Source organism: Balearica regulorum, chromosome Z (genome assembly GCF_011004875.1).
Source record: "Balearica regulorum gibbericeps isolate bBalReg1 chromosome Z, bBalReg1.pri, whole genome shotgun sequence".
NCBI classification, from domain to species: Eukaryota; Metazoa; Chordata; class Aves; order Gruiformes; family Gruidae; genus Balearica; species Balearica regulorum.
The window spans coordinates 27,994,157-28,013,264 of NC_046220.1; the positions used below are offsets into that span (position 1 = coordinate 27,994,157).

At 35.4% G+C, this 19,108-nt stretch overlaps 1 protein-coding gene across 15 annotated transcripts in view; it reads right to left on the minus strand.

Moving 5' to 3' along the window:
• PAM (peptidylglycine alpha-amidating monooxygenase) overlaps nt 1-19,108 on the minus strand; it is a 142,974-nt gene that overhangs the window by 22,683 nt on the left and 101,183 nt on the right. For 6 of the 15 annotated variants that reach the window (XM_075740960.1, XM_075740959.1, XM_075740958.1 and 3 more), the window contains exons 11-14: nt 19,003-19,079; nt 18,605-18,708; nt 13,939-14,126; nt 13,202-13,273 (exon numbers count right to left, since the gene is read on the minus strand). In XM_075740960.1, the coding sequence (XP_075597075.1) occupies nt 13,202-13,273; nt 13,939-14,126; nt 18,605-18,708; nt 19,003-19,079 (441 nt within the window). Of the gene's footprint in view, nt 1-1,083; nt 1,390-8,987; nt 9,072-13,201; nt 13,274-13,938; nt 14,127-18,604; nt 18,709-19,002; nt 19,080-19,108 lie in introns of all 15 variants that reach the window. The other 9 variants (XM_075740950.1, XM_075740947.1, XM_075740948.1 and 6 more) reach the window with 3 other exon arrangements.

Genomic DNA, 19,108 nt, shown 5'->3' on the forward strand with positions numbered 1-19,108 from the left:
GCCGCATAACATCCCACCTGTTTTTTGCCCCTATGCCAATAACTTGACAGGTTCCCATTTAACTGACTAGCATAACATAACATTGGAAAGTCCTTATCTTTGGTTTTCTGTTAAATACAAACCCAGAATTTTGCAGATTTTGAATACTATAACAGAATCTCACATAAGTGGAGACAATACATGTTGACATTTTTAAGTGAAATAAAAATTGAATGATGCATGATGTACATTTGTGTACAACAGTACGTGGAAAAATCAAGCTGGCTGGTTGCAACATAGACGCAAGCATGTGCTGCTACAGCTTACGCGTACAGATGACTTTCATGCATACATACCACCTTCTTTTATATTTGTCACATGCTGCATTATCTAGCTTTCCACATTAGCAAGTAAGACTAAGCACAATCAATACCAGAGAGACCAAAATGCAAGTAAAACAAACACAATACATCCATGGTTTCTGCTGTCATAGAAACCTGAAGGGAATGAATTATAATCCTAGTACAATAAAACAGCCTGTCCAAGAATATTTGGATAGCCAAGCCCAATTTGAGATAAATACGCAGAAAATTTTACTTCTCAATAATTTTTCAGGATTAACTACCACTATTTCTGAATGAGAAGAAAAAATGTCCGATAGAATTACAGCAATAAATTTTGTAAAATCTTCTATCTGACAAAGGTAAGCAGAAAAGTCATAAAATGCATCGATTATCCCAGTGACCATTTTATAGTAGTTACTTGTATTAAGGAAATTCTTTACCTCCTGCGTCTACTATATCCTGTGTTTACCTTGTTGTAGCATAACTGATATCAAATTATTAAGTCTTGAGAATAGAAAAAATACTCTGTGTTCCAGAAAGTACTGGTATTGTAACATTGGTATACATTCTTTCTTCACACATGGAGGGGGAAAGAACCCCACTGAAATACCTCTAAAATAGAGGGATAACATTTCCATAATTACAAAAACTGTAACATAAAATTCTTCCAAGTATCAATTGATATTCCCTTCAGATTTTGCTAATGTGGATCACAGCTCTTACATTGCATTTCACTGTATAAAATTAACCCCTAACCCACCTCCTGTATGTTCTTTTTCCCAGCTTCCCTCACCACGTTTAGGTTGCTGTAAAGAGAAATGTCTGTTCTCTGGTGGCCTCAAGGTAGACTCTAGTCTGTGAAATTTGTGAATTCTGTCTCTGACAAGAATAGTATTGTCCCTCTCAGCATGATTTGTGATCTCTCTGGCAAGATCCTTCTTTTGGACTACATTAGCAATCTCAGCTACAAGATCTGATTCTGCCTTTTCTGTAGGGTTATGCTTATGCACATGCACAACATCTTCCCTTTCTCCTAGCAGCTTGGAAAGGAGTGAATAGATATCACCTGTACAGAAAAGAGAAAAGATAAGAGGAAAGGAGGGAAAAACCAATTATAACAGATCATGTAGTATTAGAAAGCTTCAGCAAAGTATAATGTAACAATGTTATTCAAACAGTCATTTTCAGAAGTAGTATAAGAGGGAACTGTTTCAGCCTCGAGAACTGAATGAGCCAAGTCTCTAGTATGAAAAGATGTCAAATTTTTATCAACTTTAATTTACATACAAATGTCCACTTTTACCTGACACTGTGGCATAAAAAAATTATCACCTCTGCACAGATGTTCTTAGGAACAAGAAAAAAAAAAGAAAAAAGTGTGCAAACTTCAGAAAAAGAATATTTATGAAGGAATTATATGGATTTGCCAGGCTACTGAAGCTTATTCTTTATAAAACAAAAAGATAAAAATTCTACAGTTTTATCCATTTGTTTACTTATAAAGACCAAAATAGACAGCCATGTTACATTTCAAAACATCTTTGAAATCTATCATTGCATAAGCAGCTTAGGCTGTAAGAAAACAAACTTTCACATTGCAAACAGATTTCATAGACCATACTGTAGAAAGAAGACACACTAGTAAAACAGAGTGATCCATTAAATTTTCATTTATTAATTCAGTCTGGGTCCTGTCCCTCCTCTTCCTCCAAACAGTAACACCTCTTAGTCACAGTATCATCTGGCAATGCAGGGAACAGTATTTTCGGAAGTTCCTTGCTAGCAATCCAGTTATCACTATAGCTTTCTTAGACACCAACAAGTATTTCAATAAATTCCACCATAGCTCAAAGCAAACAATCAAAAATTAGGTATGTAAATTCCAGAACTACAAGTTTCTTCACAAATTATTCAAACCATCCAAACAGGTTTTGATGAAGTCAATGTTAAATTCTTTTTGCAGGATTAAATAAAGTGATGACATGATGACAAGTTTATCCCTTTCCTGGGATTCTCTGCTAACCAGCAGGTACCCAACTTAGAATCTATTAACCAAACATCTTGGCTGCATGAAACTATTATAGTTAACATCCTGTTTTCAGCTAGGATTAAGTTAATTTTCACCAGAAGCTGGGATGAGACACAGCCAGGACAGGTGACCCAAACCAGCCAAAGGGGTATTCCATACCATGTGATGTCATGCTCAGCATATAAAGGGGGCTGGCTGGGGAGGAGTGGCAGCTCGGTGACAGGCTGAGTCTCCGGTGGGTGAGCAAATTGCATTGTGTATCACCCGCTTTGTGTATTCTGTTCTAAGTACTGTTGTAGTTGTTTCCCTCTCCCTTTGCTGTCCCAGTAAACTGTCCTTATCCCAACCCATGAGTTTTACCTTTGTCTTCCCATTCTCCCCCCCATCTCACCAGGGTGGGAGAGAAGGGGAGCAGGGTCAGCTGCCAGCTGGGGCTGAACCATGACAGTTAAATACAACTGCACCATTTGTATGGAAAGAGACATGCAATATGCTTTAAGATTTAATGCAAGTAAGGTATACTTCCATTTCATTTTAAGTACAAATAACTCATAACTGAGAATTTGTACTATTTTATGACAGGCTAAGACATTTTTTAGAAAAGCAAAACTATAACTAATGAAGCTTTCACCAAAAAAACAACATTCAGAACCAGAAACCACCATCTGCAGCCTGGGATAGAGGAAATTAAGTCCTTTGGAAATGACTCTGAGAGGATCTGTCATATTTATAAACAGTCCTAGTTCAATGATTTTGCATAGGATTCCATCCCTTGCCCTTGGAAATGAAATATCCCAGATGAACTCTTCTGTCAGAAAATAATTGCTGAAGTAACAGGGCCAATTTCAATGAAATGAACAAAGCAAATTAGATAAGAGAGAAAATTGTTGAGCTATAGGAATTATTTGCTTCAAATGCAATTGTGAAGCTAGAACGCTTCATAATCCTAATACTGTCATTCAACTAGTCCAACGACTGATTCAGAACAAATCCAAATACTTAAAAAATTATATAATAGTAGTTTTGGATACAAACCATATTTATTCTGAGAAAGGTTTATAATTAAATTAATAAGGTTCAGTACTCTCTACTTAAAGCATCCAGGAATTGGTGCTGATGTAGAAACACACCTGGAATTTCCTCCACTTAGGAAACATTCAGTATTAAAATACTCTCTATTGGCTTAAACTATATTTTTGCACCATTTAAAAAATTAAACAAAGTTCATATGTACAAATGTTTTGGTTTTATCCATGGCTGGATCCCCACAGATGAGCAAAGCTCACTGACTTCTCTATATGAAGTCATTTCCAATGGAGAGGTGTGAATGGTAAAAATAGTGTTCTGCCTAAGGTAACTGAAAAGTCTCCTTAAACCAGCAAGCCTGGTGCTACTTTTAACTGCAGACCTTTTTAAAGCAACATTAGTGATCTTCACCCAGTTCGCTCTTTCCTAGTTCTGTATAAACAGTCTGATCAATTTACTTGTAATTCTTGGTCACAAAAAGAACAGCAACATGCTACAGTTTGTATAAAGGTTTCAGATCCCTAACTCACAATTCATATGTTCGTTCTACTTGAACAATGAAGTTTGTCAGCTTCCTGCTTCAGCCAGACACATTGTATTCTACCTCTGTTGTGCAATGGTTGCAACAGAATATTTAACTCACCCTCTAAAATAGATATCGCTTGTTGATTTAAACAAACAAACGTTTCAGTTTACCTGTCTGAAATTAGCATCTCTTACTACAAAAGAAACTGCTAAGAGATAGGACTCAGTGGAGGACAAGAAGAAAAGAGACCAGGGGAATCCACCTTAAAAACAGCAACAAAAAAAAGCCCAGGGAACAGTTTTTAGGATAAGGCGCTTTCATGGAAAATTCCAATGTTTTTATGGGAGCTATTAATCAGAGACTCAACTCCAAGTAGGTTGATCAGTTCTGGTTTTCTCCTAGCACTGAGCCTATGATCATAAGATACATGAGGAACTTTCAAACACTGGAGTACTGTGTAAGGTGGTTTGAGTACGTCAGTGGCTATAGATGAGATATTTTCCAAGTTGAGTTTGTCCTATTAGTGCTTTCATTAAGCAGGGGTATTGTAACCGCAACAGTTAAGAGTATTTTCATACATCTGAATGTATGAAAAAAGGTGTGCCTCAGAGTGAAAGTGGTCTGAAGTGTAGCTGCTCTGAAACTGTGATCTGTACCTGAAGTAAATGTGCTTGAGAAAATGAATATGAAATCTCTACACCTTAAGTTCAAAAGACATCCATGACACCTACATATCCACCCAGCATCTCTGTATGTTTGGCATAAATAGCAGGCTGAAGTCTCCCTTCAATTTCTTGGCATCTTGACACAATTCAGACTATTTACAAAGCAGAAGAGATGTGTGCAGATATGAAAGGGAAGAATTCAAATTTTCTGATTACTCAATGTATGCAACTGTTCTCTAAACTCCACACATTGAATGGAGGACCCATATTATTTGGGACCAACTTTTTTGTGATTCCTAGGCAGATTCCAAAAAATTTATAAGCAGCATATTTTTAAGAAATAGTTCTGAATTCACTACAGGTAACAAGCAAAGAGTAGACTCATGTTGTTTCTGATTAACAGTTGCTCTCTGCAAAGCGATATCCAGCAAACATCAAGGCACAAGCTCCTGTTGCTGCTTTACAGATGTTTTGTACTAGCTGGAACAGTTGAAGGATGTTGCTTGTCTGAAGATAGTCAGTGGGAAAGGAACAGAAGCAAGATACACCATGTTATTTGTTTGGTCTTGTTTGAGATGAGACAGCCTGGCCTTTAGAATTCCTGGTTACAACTAGAAGAAGATATAGGTGAATGAGCAACTTGCTCTTGTATAACTGAAGTCTAGCAGTGCAGTCTCAGGGAAGCTGACTGATTAGATTAGTTTCACAGAGGATACTTACATGCACTTCTGATGTGTAAGCTATCAGGACACTTCCCTTTATGTAATACAGTAGTAGAAGATTGGCTACAATTACCTAGAGTTTATTCTATTCTGAAGGAATAGCTGTCAAGACCAACATCTCCAGAATGAAACAATGCACAAGCATATTCCAGTAAGTTTAAACTTCACTACTACAGTGGTTCTACTCTAGGAAAATTCTTTTACAGAAGAGTGTTTTGGAAAACTTACTCAAACAACTAAAATCATAACATTGGCAACTTCATTGCAAACCGTGAAACAAACCTCACCTGATCTCAATAAAGATCAGATTAGTTTAAGGTTAATAAAACAGTTTAGTATGTTGACCACCAAGGTCTGGGTAGAATTCCAATGGTGTTGAACTATCCATGTATAACAACAGTCCTTTTTTTTCCAGTGCTAGAGTGTGAGTTCCCTGACTTGTGGAGAGCAGTTGCTGTCCACGGTCCTTAAGTAGTACACCATCATGCTATTGGAAGTACAATTTCCAATCTGGATGAAGTATTTAGCCATGGTGCTGCAGGATCAAGCTATGAGATAGATGGAAAGTTCTGCCATAGTAAGCCTGTCCAGAGAGTTTGAATGTGTAGCTGTTAAGATACAGATGTGAAAACCCATTTTACTGCATTTTAGAAAAAAGGCAAGAACACCCTAGTGTTGTCTGAAAATTCTCATATCCAGAAAATGTATTTGTGTCATAATGCCGGTACAATTTCACTGAGACAGTTCAGACAGGCTCCCTAGTCTGTCAATGGCTTTCCAGACTTTTGTTAGGAATCAGACTGAACAGGATTTCAAACCTGAAGCCACGACTGCAGCCTTTTGACAAAATGATTTCTTTCCAGGAAATAACCTGAACTGAGGGATTAAAAGCAAAAATCTAGCAAGCAGTCCTCTGTATTGACAAGGGACAGGTACTGCAAAGTTTATCTGTGTGTTGCTGCAACTCAGTTGGTGTGAATGTCAGTATTGAAAGTCTCTTCTTGAGCATGTCTGATCAGACATGGAGGTAGCATGCTGGTCCCTCCAAACTCATGTCTCAATTCTATTATGACTGTAGTAAGAGACAAGTTTTCATAGTTGACTTCGGGTTTTCTAATTATCTCTGAAGAAAATGGAGTCTATTCTGAGACCACGTTTCTGTCTTACAAGGATGTGCTTCAATTCAGCATGTTCATCTGGCAAAAATAGTGCTTTGCCATTTCGGAATTGCTGAAATCAGGGTTCACATGATATGGACTCCAACTATGACTTCACCTCACCTTAAATCTCAGATAATTATCTACATAATATGTTAAGAGTCATATCGGAGAATGTCTACTTCTGCTGAAGAACTATCTTCCTGATGAAGATACGGAAATTTGGCTGCAAGTATCACCTTTAAGACTGTGCCACCATGAATAAATGCCTTCCAAATAAATATTTATCACAATCAAAAGCTTAATTTTTTTGTCATCTTTGGCTCCTAGATGAAGCTACTAAGCTCATTTTAACAGGTATACATAAGATAACATTGCTGGTAGAAAAGAAGGGGAGAAAGGCTTGGAAAGACATTGCAGAAGTGAACAAAATCTAAAGTCAATTTATTTGAAGTGACATTGGACACAGTTTGACATAATAGGCCAAAACAACTTTCAAAATGGCTTCGAGCCTGCTATTATTTTTCATGTGAGTCCTACCACACTGATTTAATCTGTTGCTTTGATGAAAGCACTGGAAAGATTGCTGAGAACTAAAAAATACTAAGTAAGGTTGTTTCCTTTTTGAAGGGATTTGAGGGGCTGAGGGAAGGAGGCATAGATATAAAGAAGTGAAAATGGTTAAGCTGCTCTAAAGATTCTTGGTCACCACCACTGTGTACTAAGTGATGTGCACTTATAACATAGCCAAACTGGCATGTTTGAAGAACAGAAAATGTATCTGCTCTCAAGGCATTTCTAAGCAGCTTACGGAGCTAAAAAAAGATGGAAGAAAAGGTTAGAAAATAAAATCATTAGCTGTTTTCTTCTATGTCTGCATGTCCTTAAGAAGGGCTTTTACTACTATTGCAATGGAAATGCACTTTCCTTGGTTTTAACTGTTTCTTTTTTTATTCAAGTGTCAAAATGTTTTAACGTACAAATGTTTTGAAAGTCTAGGCATAGCTTATAGAATCACTAGGTTAAAAGGCATAGCTTATAGAATCACTAGGTTAAAGGAGTTCGTGACTGGGAAAAAGAGTGTTAAAGGTAAGAGAAAGTATGAAAGAAGAAAGAATCTTCAGTGAGGATTACATTTTGTTACAGATGGGTGTTCTTCACTAACAAATCAGAACCCAAGACTCAAACCCCAAGCTATTGCAGTTTCCTAATTGTCCAATTCTTTCATTTCTTTCCTGACCAGCACCAGTCATTTTGTTACAATAAAATATATTTATCAGCTACTGCTACATGACTAGCAATAAACACAATGGTTTCACTACATAGGACTTTGCTGTGGTCATTTGGTTGTATTACACACATTTGTAATTCAGGCACACAGTGTGCCAGTTCCACCTCAAATCTCTATTTCATGCATTACATACTTGTAAATACATTTTTCTTACAAAGTTATGTATATGAGATGTTTATTAAAGAACAGTTCTGCTAGTTTGTTTATTTCTTTTAAGCATTATCATGCTTTAGTTTAAAAAAAAAGACATGAAGATTATAAAAAAGGAAACCATTTTGCCCTTAATAATAATAATTTTTGCTGTGTTTTGTATTTGTGCTATGACTTCATTTCTCTGAACGCTTCCTGTACTGATACAATGTCCACTTTCTGTTTCTTCAGACATGTTAATGACACTATAGGCAATTTTTGCAGTTGTTCATTGATAAGTAGTCTTTTACATTTCAGAAAATACCTAGGGAAGTCCCTCTATAATTTTAAGAGCCAGAGAACATAAATCAGGTGTCAAAGAAAGATGACTGAAACATTAAATTTAAAATGGCTTTTTTCCATGCTTATTATAGTCTTTTCCTGCATAGGTATGCAATTGCATTTTTTTTGCTTAGATCTGATGCTCCTTTTTTTACTAAGCTAGAGATGCTTTTGTAAAGATCATTAATCACCTTGTTCTAAACAAATCAAAGGCTCATCTTTAATTTAAAGCTTTGAGCAGAATCTTTCAGTGTTGAAACTACAAGCAAATTCCCTGCAATTGTGAATCTTCCTAATTATATTTCTCTAAATGTAAATATTGCTCTCAATACCTTTCAGTAGCATTTTCTTCCAAGGTTTAATTCAGTCACTTTTCTCTTCTATTTAAGGGTTCTCATATAATCTCTGAGCAACAAACATTCATCTCAAGCCTGAAAACATTTAAAGATTTTCTCATATGTCTGTCCTCAATCTAAAAATCTCTCTAGCGCTTCATTCTAGGCATCCCACATCAATACTGTGAATTTGTTTTCTGTTTCAAGCCTCATGCTTTCTCAATCAACCTTAGAAATTTTAACCACCTACCAAACTGAACTCCTCTCTTTTCTTACAACCACATGCAAACTAGCAAAGGTAAATTATGAGAAATTTATTTTAGAAAGGAATGTAACTAATGGCTACATGTGCTGGCATAAAAATACATCAAGACTTATTGATTGACTCTGCTACCATAGGTTAGCTCTGTAATATTATTACAGAAACACACTACTTCATTACCTGAAAAATCCAAGATCTGTTTGCATGCTGATTCTCCCTTCCTCTTCCTTTCAACATCTATCCTGCAAGAAATTGTAGGCCTCCCTTCACATTTCCCCCTCTTTTTTCTTCTTTTCTTTTTTTTTTTTTTAAAAAGGAAACAAAAGAGATATGAGGCAAAAAGAGGGGGAACTATACCTCCTCCTTTCACTAGATAGAAATTTCTATCCCAGATACAAAAAAGCCTTGTTCAATACATTTCTATTGTAACAAGCTTTTAACAGAAATGCACACGTAAACAGTAAAATATGCACACTGAACAGATGTTTCAGTTTCCCAACTCACAGATTCAGCTACAACCTAGCAAAATATTTCCAGCAGTTAACAAAAACGTTGTGCAAAAGTATCTGTGTGTGTGTGTGTGCACATCCATGTGCAAATATAGCATACAACAACTGAAATAATTAAAAGATGGGTTAGGCATCCAACAGGTAATAAATTGCAGAATTATGTGTAACCTTAATTCAGCCACCATTTTGTATGGATTCGGATGGTAATTCTTCCTACAAAGAAACCTCACATAATCAATGGGCCATCACTACATAATTATATTTAACCTCATTCAAGAACTCCTGAACAAGTGTTTTAACTGAACAGAAGGACTTGTCTTAACATTTCTATTCCATCATCTATAGTCAGAACTGTCATTTAGCATCCATTCATTTTGGGTGTCCACATAGAAACATCTCAAAATGTGATTTTACAGGGTACACAGACTATATTTCATATCTTATGTTCATGCCATATATTCAATCAGTTTCAGTAGGAGCAGTGTATATGCAAGACTTAGCTTCAGTTGTTTTGTCCACCCTCAAAGACTAGGAAAATGTACCAGGAAATCAGACTTTGAAGGTACCCAAGCTACTTAGAACCATTCAGCAACTCTGATAAGAGTCTTAAGTAAAACACATTTTAATCAGAAACCATCAAATTGCCTTAGACCATGAAGTCATAATCTTTTCTTTATGTTGTTCTCTGTTTCAGTCACTATACACATTTTAATCTCCAAAACAATGAGGCAGAAGTCCAGTGAGGTGTTTTTCTGTGCAACCTATCTCACCCATCAGACAGCAATTCTATGACTGTAGACTTTATAAAAGCTAACTTCTGAATGCTAGCCTGAAGCTGTAATATTATTTTAAACGTAGGAGGTTTAATGGGATTTCAGTTAAAACACTCAGCTGTGATAAAGGGACCTCACATGAATCTAGTTGGGACATTCAAAGAGAGATCTTCAGTTGGCTTGTATTGAACTTCACCACTTGAGCTCCTGGAATAACTTGTGCTCACGGTAATCATGAAACAATGGAGGATGAGGAGAAGTAAAACCTGTATTGCCAGTACGACTGACCAATACTGAGAGCAAAAGAATTGCAACTTCAGCTTCTGTCATCAGAGGCAAAAATATACAAGTTATTTTTCTGGTACTAACTTCTAAATTCCCTAAGCCAGGCACAAGCAAAAATGTACTTTTATGTCACAGTAAGCATTAACACCAGAAACAAGATGAAAATCCCATCTCTTTTCTCTCCCAAGTATGTGTAAGTAATATATACATGTAGATACACGTGACCTTATAAAACAAAAAATCAAATCTGATTTTTGGGTTATACGCTGCAGGTGAATTTTCAGTTCAAACCAGACTTGAATTTTTTTTTTTAAACCATTTAAACATAATTATATTGACTTTACTAGGGAAAAAAATCGTCCTGCTTCAAAAAAAGTTTATGATGACATCTAATGCACACAAAATGAGATATCAAATCATGAGCCACAGGTCAACAAATTAAATATTGCACATCTTATTAACCATCACCTGTATATTTCTTCCTTGTTATTATGAAACTACTCCTGCTATTGTGTCTATACAACTTTCAGGTACAGCATCAGCTGACTTTCTCAATAGTAAAGGCTGCGTCACTGCTTGCATACCAAACCAAACCTAAACTATATTATGCCACAGACTACAGCCAGGAAAGCGTTGAACAAACACAATGAAACACATTTAAGCCTTTTTTCTACAGGGAAAGAAGAGACGTTTAGCAGACATGGTCAATGTTATGAACAGATAATTGTTTTTTTCAGTACTGTATTTATTAAATACAATTTAATCAAACTTCTATTGATGAACAAAAAAACCCCATAAATAATATTTGTTTTGCTAGGGACTTTGTGCTTCAGCAAGAACAGGAAACTCTCCTATATGCACATATGTCTAAATCAATTTTATTTTTTACAATTAACTTCCTATGAACAGTTTATCTCAACCAAACAGTGACACTGCTGTTTCAGAAACAATATAATGAGGTCAGTTTCATCAAGGTAAATTCAGTTTAATTCAAACGCAACAGGGATTTAGCTTTGTCTTCATGCTGAGTGGTGGTTCACTTTGTGATACTACTTATTTCAATACATTTACATTGTTTATTAATGTGCTTCTGATGAGTGACGGTGATGAAATTGAAAATTTAACGTAAAAGCAATGGAAACTCCTTGAGGTGGCCATGTAATGAACCACCTGTGTGTAGCAGGAAGTACATCTTCTAAATCTATGCTCAGGCAATCATGTGATATACACGATTAGCATGCAAATACTTTCACATGGCAGGCTTTTTTGTCTTCCGCTTTTGAGGCAAATGCTTAGATTTAATGCTGGTCACATCAAAATTTGTCTCTGACCATGCCTCTACCCCCCAGATTTCTAAGCATCTCCAGGGCAACATAACAATTTAACAACTATTTCAGTTTTAGTGAAGTAACAGTGTTTACTTCAGTTACCTGAAACTACGGAGGGTAAAGTGAAGTTGCTACAACATAATGAGTCATTGAGAAAAAAACCATGCAAGATAAACCACAGAATTATGGAAAAATCATTGAAGTACTATCTTCAGAGCAAATCAAAGGCTGAATTTACTAAGCAACAGCTCAGCAGCAATAGAACTAATCAAAACCTGAGTTTTGGTGGATCTGTGTTTTGTAGATAAGCTTATCATATAGAGTATGTCACACCAGACCATAAAGGGAAAAACATAAGCTACAACCTTGACTGCAGTGAAATTATGTATTTGCTTCTGTGCAGCTTAGGGGTTCACCGCTCCCTCCCTGCAAACTGCAGAATTTTATTGTTGTAAGGACACTTTTTAAATTTGGTTGATATTGGCTAACTCACTAAAGTTACTTGAGGAGATGGACAAATTGGCAACACAATCACATAAAACCACTTTGCCCCACAAAACCAGACTTCAATTTGTATGGAATTATTACAGGCACATTTTAGCAGACCACTTTCAGCTCTTGGTTTTCCCACTCTATCTTACCAGGTGGTCATGTGCTTGAAGGACCAAAAACCTCTTTCTAAAACACCCAACTTTCCCTCTTTGGAAAAAACCCAAAACTTGATCTGATTTTTCCTTTTGCTTTTTTTGCTTACACACACATAATGCAACTGAAGTTACAGCTGTATCAAAGTAAAAGTGAAGCTAGGCTCCTGTAAATGATGGGAGAATTTATCTTAAACTAACAATTAAGAACATGAAACAAAATTTTCTCATGGCAACTACTGTGTGTTGATATTTCGTATCACAAACATAACTAATTTCAAATGGACAAAACAATGCAGTGTGTTTCCATAGAAACATGTTAGATGAGGATGTATACTGAATAGTGGTCTCAGCAAACGAGACTGCATTGCAGAAATGTGGCTTTGAAATATATTTCATGTACAACCAATATTGAAGCATTAGAACATGTTATTCCCTAATACACACACAGTAATACAAAATGAGAAATAGGAGAAGAGCTAATAGCAGATAGTTACATATAGAAAATAGAATAGTTATATGCTATAGGACTATCTTTTTGTGTCCATTCTTTAGGATTGCACTTACAGATAGCTTACAAGCTTCTTTAGCAAATTAAACCAATAATAGGAAAATCTAATGAGATTAAAATGCAGTAATAAATTTTACCCACAAGACTGGAGATCAGTGGTAGACTAATTTTTCTTTATTATTTCTTATATAGCAATCATACTAGCTGTATGAAACATTGCAAATTGCATCAATTATGGATAAACAGATTAAAAACTTCATAACTCATTAACAATCAGGATGTAATTTATCAGTATTTTACATTAGTGACTCCCTCACTTGACATAGAAATAAACAAGTACATACTCTGATCCAAAATCTCCTCCTCTTCGTTTTTGGCCTGCTGCAGCAAAGAAGTTTTATCAGAATCCTTGGTTTCTGAAAAATGGATTTAGGATATGATGTTAACCTCTGTGTGTGAATGGAATTGAGTATCTTCCTACTGGGGAAAAAAGCCCTTCTGAAATGAACATTTGGTATTTTTATCTATCTATAGTAGTTGTACCAAACAGTGCAGCCGTAAAACAATGGAAATAAAAATACAATTTGTACTTTGCTACACAGACATACCAGTCAGATTACTTCTGGATAATACTGCTGGTCCAACTTAATGTGCCTACTAGTGTTTAATATAAACATTTGACTCCCTCCATAACAAGGCAGTGGGATCCAGAAAGCTATTGAAATGTTATGATTCAACTTTGTAGGAATTAGAAGATAAAGCAAATATTAACAAACTGTTAACATAAAGTACTGATATTTGGCATAGAAACAGGATCAATCTTTTGGGTGCACAGCTCACGTAGCTATAAAAATGTGTTAGAAATTGAAAGACAATAATAGAAAGAGACAAAAGACTATGGCAGACATTTCCACCAAAACCAAGAGCAGAGTCCTGTGATGGTCTATAACTAGCAATTTGAACTTTATTCAGAATTGCATTTCCTTTTTATAAAAATATAGCATATCAAAGCAACACAGACAAACACATCAGTAAGCATAAAAAGACTTGAAAAAAACTGATTGCAATTTTTTTTTTTCACCTTCATGATGTCCATGCATCATCTTCAGCATATCAGACTTGACTGGAACAGGAATATTCGCTTCCGGTGGTATATTTCTGAACATGTCAGGGTTTGCATTCTGTGTGCACGTCATATATGAGACAGCATACTTGGCTTCCATATAGTACATAATGTAAAAATTACACATTTCATCATTGGCTGTTCCCCTACACAACACAGAAAAGATGTGGCAGTTAGGAAAAAATGAGCCGAATATAGCTATTATTCAATTAATCTAACTTGTTTAACAGAATGTTAAAAAGTTGGAATGAAATTTTTAGAAGTCCTACACTAAAATTTTTAATAGCTTCATTGCAGTGAATATCGAAAGTTTCTTTCAGTTTATACGAGAGAATATCAGTTTGCACAAACTCCCTGTGTATCTCAGAAATTCCTAACAATTTGGGTTTGATTTTACAGAAAATTGCATCAACTATTTAAACTGCTCTTCCTTCTCATTTCCTCGGTACACTCCTCATAGTCCCCAGTGTGCCATCAACTATGCAAATGTCAGGATGAAATGAGATAGAATTGTATCATTCATTACATCACCATTCATACACTTCTCTGTCAACGTAGGGCAAACCTAATTTAAAATCATTGCAAATAACGTCTAGGTTTCATTTTAGCAGCTTTTATGACAGGTTCCCCCCCCCGCCCCCATGTTCAAATGCATCCATTTATTGGCCAATCATACTGGTTCTAATGAAGCCAAACTTAATTTCATTACTTATTAAGACACTATAAATAGTTCATGGCCATCTTTAGAATAACTTCATCACAAGCTTCTGTAAGGAAAATGTTAAGTGCAAGAGGAATGATTAAACACTAGTATTTGAAACAGAAGAGGTCTTCTGTACTGCGACACAATCCTGTCTTCAATAGAAAAAAAAGCTGGTACAAGAAAGAATTTTAATGAAAAATACTACTTTGTGAAGCAGACAATACAGGTTGTCTTTGAAACTATGGTATGTTTCTGTTTTTTTTTTCTCTGCCATATAGGTTGGTATCCTTTATTTATAACTACAATCCTGACAACGGAATAAGTTCGGACTTACAAAGAAAGGTTCACAAAATAAAGGGGTGTACATTAAAATTTTTTAATTAGCTTTCACAATTAACCAGTGAGTCCACACTCATAAAAAGATACAGGGGTGGCCTATTAGCTGCTTGCAAAAGACGTCAGTGCTGAATTTCCAGCAGCATCGTGCAGCATTCATTTATTCACCATAGCAACAATAATGACATCAGCCAGAGGCGAGACAGGAGGAACACGGGAGGAGTCAGTTTCAAAAGCGGAATTGGTATTTTTCCATGCATTGAAAATTTAGCATCCCTTGGAGACCACAAAAAACAGAGTTTGACTTGGCAAGCTCTCCTTACACTTTTAGAAAGCATCAGCTTCACTGTTGGACTCCCCGTATTTGTCACTATAATTACCTCCTCTTTAAAACTCCAGTAGAAGAGGGAATGTGGAACCCACACATACGTTGGTTCACCTACCACATGTTACTGTGTATAAACTTTTCAACGTTAATAATTTTAAATATTTACAGCTTAAAAAAAAAAAAACAAAAAACCCCAAAAACCTGTCAACAACCGTCTTAGTAAATTTACAGAAAACCCAGAATATTTGAACTCCTGAGAACCCTGTTTTGTGAACAAGTTTAATGAGTAGAAATGCTGATGCACTATGAAAAAAAAAAAAATTTTAAAAATTCCTGTTAACCATCTTCACACCACTGACACAGAGATCCAGAACTGCATCTAGATCTTGGTATATTAGCAATACACAGTGAAGGATAATGAAACAGAAGATTTAGCATCAAAAAGCAAGATAATGCAGTTAAAGAATCATAGATACTGAGAGGGCACATTTTGCTACAGACACATAAATGTTCTCTTGAGTGGTACAATACCTGTTAAACATATTTTGAAAGGGAAAGATACAGGTTGCACTATTTTCTGTCTATTAAGAGTTTTAAACAATATATGACATTGCAACTGGAAAAACAAGCAGCCACCATGGCCAATGGCACTTTCTGTTACAAAGATACGATCTTTACACTGAATGGGCTATAGTTCTTTGATATCCTTTAGACTGGTAAGCTATATACTACTTGACACTATCAACTCTAATGTTTACTCTGAAACATCATTAAGTTATCTGTTATAAAATGCAGTGGCTGATTCCATGGAGTACTTACAGGTCAGTAGCAAAAATTAGAAGAAATCTTGCTTTATTTATAACTTAACAATAGTTTATGTTCTCCTTATTTGACAAAGGATATTTCAACCCTTTAATTTGCAAAAGTTTGAGCTGGAGGAGAAATCCAGCTAACTGAAACGGACAATTTATGAACCTTTTGAAGAGATGACTCCTGCCTCACGTCTTTAGACCAAAGACATTGTCTGTGCTCGTGTAATTACCCCAAAACTTGTATGTAGTCAATTGCACAAGCAAAATCAGGTTTCACTTCTGAACCTGGATTTGCCAAATTCTACACATTTAAGAGGCATGTCTGCATACCTAATTTAATTTCTCAGACTAGGAGAGGAAGCAGGATGAAAAAGGTTAGTGGGAACCATGGGGGTCATGAGATAATGTAAGATAATAGAAAGCAATTAATGTAACTAAAGAAAAACATTAAAAAAGCCCAAGACTAAATGTATGAAGAAGCAAATAGCACAGTAAGTAAGGGATAAAAACCAAAGAAGAACATCTATCCTCATTCCCAAGTTAGTTACTAAGTAATAGACTTGTCCAAAATAACACTTTATTCATATGAAAGGGACTAGTTGACTATCACAGAAATTATTACACAGTTAAGAAAGTATAACATTGAGAATAGATCATGTTTTAACTACAGTTAACATATATTATGAACAGTTAAGCTTTAACTGATCAGCTTTGGAAAGGTGAAATCGACAAAGTTTGTTTTAGCCCTGCCTTCTATGTATATTAAAGCTAAACCACATAAGAAATTTAAGATCTTTTTTTCAGCTAGTTTAAGGAAAAACAAAAACACAGGCAGAAAATTAAATATAGAGACTGGGAAAGTAAACATTCAGAATTGAACTGATCCTTTTCAGATATGTATTATTTCACAGCTTTCCTTTCATGTATGTATTTCCCATTTTTTTCAGTGTTGGTATTTGGAACTCAAAGGCTTTTTTAATGTTTCTTCTGGACTCAGGAGTCATTCTGAATAGGAGCAAGACAACTGCAACATCAGGGCAACATTTTCCAAGATTTAAACAATTATAATTGAATTTAGTTTAGCTGTGAATCTTTCCATATACCCAGCATTGTTGTGAATGCATTCCTTTTCATCCATTCATTTCATACTATGGTGATAATTATTTTCCAACCATATATACTTCGATATTATGCATCAGTTTTTGTGTAATAGTTTAAATGTTTGCTTAAAATGCTTAGGTGTGGTTTCTGATAATTCATAGGTAGAAATTATGTAATAAAAATTTAAAAGTCTGCTTGTTTCTTTAATTTCTGTTCCTATTACTTCCTCACTGAAAGCATATTAGTACAATGAAAGAAAACACTACAATTGTCCTAGGACAGTTCCTTAAACTGTAAGGATTATTCAACAAACAAGAACTACTTTGGGGAATGTTACAGAAACATGATAGAAACTTTTAGAACTTGTGAAGAAAAGGTCTACAGTTGAATTAAAGTAAATTTTGGATATATATTTGTTAGTGTTATTGCTTTTGTAAAAACCTCTTCTCAAACATTTTGCTTCACCTGCTACTCATCAGTATTTTTATTACCCACTACAAGGTCATAAATTTGTGTTGAATCCTTAACCCTCTACTGAGATGTACTCTTAGGGTGCTTAGTGCCCTAAAAAACTCATCCCTTGGGGGTGTTGCAGCATGTACAGACAGATTTCTGCAGGGTATCTTCATACTTCTACATATGCAGTAAATTACAGTTCAAAGAACGGGAGCCAATTAAGAGAATATTCATATTGCACCTATTTTTGCAGTTGTATTTGCCAACTTGATCTTACAGAGCTCTGTCATCTTCTGCTGAATAGCATCACTGACAAACACAGTTTAGATTTTCCTGTTTATCATTACTAGTCATTTTTCTTTTTTCTTTTAATAAAAGCTTGTATATTTTTATATTGAAAAAAAAGTAACTGGTACATTATTCTGAATTTTTAATTTTAGATGTTATGATAGGTCAAAAATTTATCAAAATTTTATTTCTTAAATAATGAAGAGAATTGTGAAGCGTTATTATTTTGTTTTAAACAGTCAGTAACTTCAGCTTATTAAAACCACGTATTTTAGCATTGATATTCTGAATCTTTCTCTAGTGCAACATCTGAGTTGCACTCAGAACAGCGCAGCATCTGAGTAAGGAATTTGGCAGCATAGCTTCACCTCACAAATGTTCTGAACACTTCAGCAAAGTGATTATTCACATAAGTAAAGGCAATGAACATTGTGTAGAGTTAAATCTTTAGCAGACTAGACAGTAAAACAGACCATTCTGGCAGAATTTAACAGTTTGTTAGAATTATCTTGGAAGAAGAAACGAAACAAATACATTTCTACACATAACCAATACTTTGCAAAAAATGGTTAGGAAATGGAGCAAAAAGAGAAAATTTACCCTATATGTGTCTCTGTAGTTCTGCCTTCACCACTGAACACACATCTAGCTGCTAGGATATCATCATAGCTAATATCTACAGGATGTTCTACTGGATAGAATGCCTGAAAGAGAGGATGACCCACCATAATTAGTGAAAGCGTCTCATATTATTTATGTCAATATACACACACAAGAGAATGACAGTGCTACGCATCTGAAAAGTCATTTTGGATAGGTTTTGCATCACAATGTCATCGTGATAATACTTGGCAGTATTCACTTCCAGTGGCACAACAACATGTACCACTGGAAACACCATGACGCGAATCTGTGGGTACATGACTAGCATTTCAGCTTCTCACTTTTAAATAAAGATAATTAAAATTTACAGCTAGAATTAAAAAAAAACAACCAACCTGTGGTAGTTGTGGACTCTGTCTACCAATCAACGTCCATTGACCATTTCTCACTCTGTATCCACTCACTACTTTACCTACAACATACCAATACTTATGTGAATAT